Raw genomic sequence first — 6,848 nt, 5'->3', positions numbered from 1 at the left:
TTTTGTTTATTTTAAACGGTAGAAGACGTGTATCATAGTTCCTTAACCTATATAACTAAACATAGATTTTATTTTTATTTTTTATTTGATGACCCCCTAATATTTATTTGTTAAAGGAACGAAGAAGATATCGCGCGCTTATTTATAATATTTCTTTATTTATTTATTTATTTATTTATCTCGCTTATTCTTTCATGTCTTTTGTTACGTAAATATTATTATCAGACGCATCTCGCGGTGAGATAATAATAATAATAATAATAATAATAATAATAATAGCAATAAAACGATTGAAAAAGAAAAATATTTTTTTTTCTCTTAATCGATATGCACACAAACGCATATCAGTGACGAAAATTTAAAGAAAAAAAAACGAAAAAGAAAATAAATATTCGTTGTCAAATATATGACAAATGTTTGATAATAAAAGATACATATATATGTATACGTAAATATATGTTTTAAATGAAAAAAGGCAAGTAAAGATTCGAAAGATACTCGACATTGACGAAGGTAAATCTCTATTTATTACTTTCATAAGTTATCTGAAAATATGACACTATTTACCTAAAATAATAACCCCCTACCAAGTCACATATCATTTCATTCGAGAAAAGTAAATCTGACTAAATCCTTTCTCTCTCTCTTTCTCTTTCTCTCTCTTTCATTCCCTTTCTTTCTAATACTCACACACATACTACAAACGTTCTTTCTTCTTTTGTCATACTTACATACGAACACACACACACGTACAACGCATACTCGAATTGACGATAATCGACAAACAGTGAGCTTTATCGTCATAATTGTAATCCTGTATCATGGTTCGTCATTTAAATTAACGCATAACTCGGTCGTACTTTATTCAATACATACATACTTGCATATATACTACATAAAATACATTAATACAACGGTGTATTTTATTTTTTCCTTTTTTATTTTTATTTTTCTGTTTTTACTTTGGGTATGTATCATCGTCGAAAGATTCATTAAGGATTCTTTGTCTTTTTCTCACTACACACACACACACACACACACACACACACAGACAGACAGACAGAAGTGCATACATACATTTACATACACGTATATTGAAATACGTACGTACACTTGTACACGTTAACGTGTATATTAAACTCGCACACCGTTTTCTCTCTTTTGACTGCCCCCCCCCACCCCCTTTTCTTTATTTCTTTATTTCTTTTTTTTCTTTCATCCAACTTCCCTTCTTTGAGTTCCTCTCGTTCGTATTGCTCACCGGGAGATTTCGATCGACGGTTTTTTCCGTCGAGTGCTTTCGTACTTCTATCTACAATACAAATTTATCAGAGCTTTTTTCCACTTTTAAGGCCGTGTCAATGCGAAACAACGAAAACTTATAACCAGATAAAATAATAATAATAATAATAAAGAAACAAATAGAAATGAATATATAAATATACGTTCGATTTGTATAATACAATTAATATGAATAATAATAATAATTATTATTATTATTATTGTTATTTAATTATGTGTAATTTTTTATGTGTATATTAAAGTTTACCCCCTTGCCGCTGCACCTGCGCCCCCCTCCCCTGAATTATTTGTGATATTTATTTTTGTTTTTTTGTTTATTGGTTATACAGCATAATTCCCATCTGTTTGTTAATTGATTTATTTCTTTAAAACACACAATCTCTTGGGAAAAAAAAAATAAAAAAACAAAAGACACGTCACATTTCGCAGAAAATATTTTGGTGCAACGATTGATGTATCGTTAATATGAAATAAATGATCGTTCTATATATATATATATATATTATTTAATAATAAATGTATAATTTTTGGTTGTTGTTTTAAAATACTACACGACACATTATATATATATATATATATATATACAACTAAATAATAATAATAATAATAATAATAATAATATACTTAAACGTATACGCGTACTTGACCGAAAATTATTGGTCAATTTCGAGTGGCGTGTCTTTACATTAAATTTGACGAAGAAAAAAGATTGGCCACCCCCGTTTAGACCACCCCCTTCTCCACCCCGGTGCCCCATACCCCTCCACGTTTCAGGAATAATAAGAGTGCTACGCACATATTTGTTCGGAGCTCGTATTTACAATGCCGTTATTAATCGACCGAACGCAAACGGACCGTCATAGAGGATGGCCAGTGGCCATTTTGAAGATATCAATGATGATGATGATGATGATGATGATGATTACGATTTTAACCTAAAGTCAAAAGAAACGAAAAATTCTCAGCACGACAAATGAATATAGAAAAATTCTTTTTTATATTAGAATTTATTTATCTAATAAAAAAATGAATCTCTCTCTCTCTCTCTCTCTCCCTCTTTCTCTCGTGTTAGTATTTTTAAATATTATACTATTGCACTGCGCCATTTTATTATATACTCTAACTATCATTTTCACTCGTTGCACTCTTCTCGATTTATGATTTTTCTTTCTTTTTTAATCGTTCGCTATTTGTTTGTTTGTTTTTTTTTTGTCGCGCGCTGGTAATAAATTATATTTTCAAATATATTAATCTCGCAATATAAATTATATAAAATAGAACACAGATTTATATATATATATATATATGAACGATTTGAATCGCAAGTTAAACTAGGAAGTAATATAATTACAAAATGATATTTTCAAAAATAATAAATTATGTAATTGAAAATTAATATTAATTAATCAATACATAGTAAATATTTATAACGATTTACATGATTACTTTCAAATAAAATAATTTGATTAAATTAATATTAATTAATCAATATATAGTAAATATTTATAACGATTTACATGATTACTTTCAAATAAAATAATTTGATTAAATAAATATTAATTAATCAATACATAGTGTCGATATATTTATAACGATTGACATGACTACTTTCTGATATTGATAATAGAATTTCGAGTCTTTGATTTGTAGACACGATCATCTCGTAGTTAACATTAATCGTCAAAAAGTATTTATTTTTGACTATAATTAACGATAGTTTCCAATCCTATGTGTTTAATAGCTTTATCAAACGTGCTATTATTATTAGGATTCGTGCTATTATTATTAGGATTATTATTATTATTATTATTATTATTATTATTATTATTATTATTATTATTATTATTACGAATTGAAGAGGAGATCATCGATGATATCACGCGATCGAGGTCTTAGAAAATATTTCTTTTTTTATTATATTCGCATTTTGTTTTTTTGTTTTGTTTTGTTTTCTTTTCTTTTCTTTCTTTTTTTCTTTCGATGGGAATCGTCCGTTAGAAAATAAAAATCACCATTACACTGGACGACGAGTTTAGCTTATTTTCTAAATAATTTGAAAACCGACGAAACGAAGCCACTTTTATAAGGAGTCTCTATAATTATTATAGGAATGTGACCGATCGTTGATTAGTCCCTTTATTTCTTTCTTTCTTTTCTGTTTTTTTTTGTTTCTTCGTTTATTGAAAAATGAAATATTAATTATGCGACTCCTTTCGTCGAAAATTGTCTTTTCACATTTCTCCCATTTATTTATATTTTTCTTTTTCTACGATATACAATTCGATTACTATTAATCCAATTTACATTATTACGACGAAGGGGTATTTCCATAAATCTGCGATTAAAATCATGAATTATAATCGTTTGGATCGGACGACTTGGACGAAGGAATCGCTATCGATCGATAATCGAAGGATAATTACCGCGCAAATATAAAATCGAACATTTGATTAAATTATTATGAATGGTCTCTAAACGAGAGGGGAGAACGCGGAAGCTTGACTTCTAATTTCTCTGTGTTCCGACGGACTAAGATCGAGAAGCCCAGGGCAACCCTGATCGTTGACAGTTTGCTTGCCAATAAGTGCATCGATACTAAAGTTTCTCTTCTTATCGATACTGGTTTGTGCATTGATCATTGGTATCGTGGTAGTTGTCCTGGTTGGTGTTGGTTCCAGTTGTCTGATGGGTGGTGCAGTAATGGGTACTGGTTTGTAAAGTGGTGCAGGTGGTTCAAGGAATGCACCTAATTTCAAAGCTTCCAATGTAGAGGGTGAAAAGTCCAATAGGGGTAAACCCGGGGGTGGTGAAAGGTAAGCTGCACCGGGATACGCCAAAGTACCTGGATGACCGGCTCCACCACCTGGACAAGGTCCACGATCACCGCAAATAGCAAATGTGGCCATGATGGCCCTGTCGCGTAATACATAATGCGGGGGTGGCCTTTTGTATCTCTTTCTGCGTCGTAAAAAGCTACCATTGTCAAACATGTCCTCGGCCAATGGATCCAATGTCCAATAATTGCCTTTACCGGGATTACCGGGTTCCCTTGGTATCTTGATGAAACAATCGTTCAACGATAAATTATGCCTTATTGAATTTTGCCATGCGGGAAATTTGTCGTGATAATATGGGAATCGTGACATTATGAATTCGCATATACCGCTTAACGTTAATTTCTTTTGGGGTGATTGCAATATGGCCATTGTTATCAGGGCTATGTAAGAGTATGGTGGTTTTATCAAGGACGATGACATTTTCTCGTTCCCATAACCGGAAGATTGTTGACCACCCCCCGTCGTAGTCTTTTGTTGTTGACTCGTTGATTTAGACGACAACGACACCGACGATACCGGCATCCTCGAGTATGGCATTTTTTTTGTCATTCTACTAGCACCACCACCACCACCACCAACACTACCACCACCACCACCACCACCACTACCACCCCGACATCTTAACGAATTTGTCGGCGTTGTACCCGTCATTGTTGGAACCGGTGAACTCGATATTATCGGTGACGAGGATGATTGCGGTGGTGACATGTCATTTTTATCGAGACTCACCGGGTCTACGATCATGCTACTGCTGTCGGAGTCACGGCTGCTGCTGTCAGCGCAACCGTCGCACGACAGATTCGACATCATCATCGCACAATGCGCTTCCATGAGTTCCCACGAACTATCATCAGATCATAAATGTCTACACTTTATTTGATACACCACCTTAAATCCGATAAACACATTCAGGATCGTGTTGCATCATTTAACATTATATTTAACTTCCTCGTCGTTAATCGAAACAACGAAAAGGAATTACACCTGTGTGTGTGTGTGTGTGTCCTCCCCCTCCCCTCTCTTGAAAAAGATACTTAAAAAAAAACACCTCCTGCTGCTTACCCACCTTAAACGTGTTCCCCTGTTTTTTCGTAAGTTTTTCGTAATTATATTATTAAAACTGCACCAAAAATGTTCTTCTTATTCTGATTTGTTTCGTTTTTGTTTTAACGATCCTTCGGAATAGAGATATATATTCTCAATGGTAAACGTTGTAAAAAACACCAGCGTAGTGGATGATGATTTCTCGTCGAGGTCCCGCCTCCGACATGTTTAACTGTTGCGAACTGTCACACGCGAGACTGCAGTACAATATAATATTTCTTTTGCTTTTCTCGCAGTGGTACGCTATCTTACGCTAATAGTTTGTTTCCACAACGATAACGCACCTTTTTTTCTTGTTTTATTTTCTTCTTCTTCTTCTTCTTCCTTCTTCTTATTCTTCTTCTTATTCTTCTTCTTCTTGCTCTTTCTCTCTTTCTTTTCTTCTGTATTTGCCAATTCTAACAAGAGAAACGTGTAACCACGTAATAGTTGACGTGACACCGTCAACAATATTTTTCTTCTATTATTAAAACTGTGTAACCTTTCAAATAGATCTCCATGATCAAAGAAGAATATAGAAGAATAAGTTACATGTTCGACGTTTATAACAAAACAAAAAAAGAACACTAAACCAACTTTTCGTCATACGAAGTAAAGAAAGGAGGGGGGAAAAAGAAAATATTACAAAAGCAAAACGTGTCAATGTAACCGAAAGATTTACGATTCACGCGATTAAAAAAAAAAAAAGGAAAAATAAATGATTAACAATGAATAAAAGAATCTTATCCACGAAAGGGTGAAAAGAAAACAATAACAAAAACGAACGAACGAATTGAAGGGGGGAACGGAACGGAGGGGTGAGGGGGGAGAGTTATTTCGAAAGGGGGAAGAATAGAAAAATGAATGTATAAATAAACTAACGAAGGAGTAAAATGAATTCGAATTAAGTTTCTTTATATCTTTATCTCTGATTTTAGATAAAAACGATGAATATAATATGAATTGATGAATTTTCGCGTGATATATAAAATTAGTATTGCGCGTAACTCGCGTTATACTTAAGAACAAACGAAAATTCGTCTAGAACAGGGTGAAATCGTATCACGGATTGATTCGAAGTGACTCTGGTTCGGTCGGACCGTGGGCGGACCAATGGGCGGGCGTTACTACCCCCACGCTTTTGCTATCCTTTTGCACACGGGGGACAGTGCACCCTCTCCTTTAACCGAAAGGCCACCCCTCTGCCAAACGAGAGGGATGATACTGCTGCTGCTGCTAACAACACGAAAGCCCCCTCATACCCCACCTTTAGTCCACCCCAACCCCCACGAGTCGTTTTTAGCCCTCGCTTTTCGTTTCTGCGCCGCGTCGCAACGCGTTTCAGGGCTTGGGGGTGGACGAAATGGAAGGGGGATGGTGGAAGAGGAACGGGGGTGGGGGGTGGAGGAACGTAAAAGGGATGTTTCTACTGGTGGTATACTGCTACTGCTAACTGATGCTGTGTGTGCTTCTCTTACGAGAGGAGAAACCCGTGCCCGAGGCTCCACGTTGGAGTTAGCAAAATAGCGGTACAGATAAAGGGACGACGACAGCTTTCTCAAAGTCTTCAAATTCTTACGCTATTTTATCCGAATTGTTTTCACTTTTATATATTTTTTCTTATTC

General features: G+C 34.5%; 1 protein-coding gene across 1 annotated transcript; it reads right to left on the bottom strand.

The window, feature by feature from the left end:
• Window positions 1-3,462: 3,462 nt before the first annotated feature.
• On the bottom strand, window positions 3,463-6,397 carry LOC106789701 (forkhead box protein D3-like). The gene has a single exon (XM_014754159.1). The coding sequence runs from the start codon at window positions 4,968-4,970 to the stop codon at window positions 3,774-3,776; it is 1,197 nt and encodes a 398-aa protein (XP_014609645.1). The 5' UTR covers window positions 4,971-6,397; the 3' UTR covers window positions 3,463-3,773.
• Between the last annotated feature and the right edge of the window lie 451 nt (window positions 6,398-6,848).

The sequence above is a fragment of the Polistes canadensis genome, unplaced genomic scaffold (genome assembly GCF_001313835.1).
Source record: "Polistes canadensis isolate GaletaPanama2010 unplaced genomic scaffold, ASM131383v1 scaffold_197, whole genome shotgun sequence".
In the NCBI taxonomy this organism is placed as follows: Eukaryota; Metazoa; Arthropoda; class Insecta; order Hymenoptera; family Vespidae; genus Polistes; species Polistes canadensis.
This window is presented reverse-complemented; position numbering and strand designations above follow the sequence as displayed.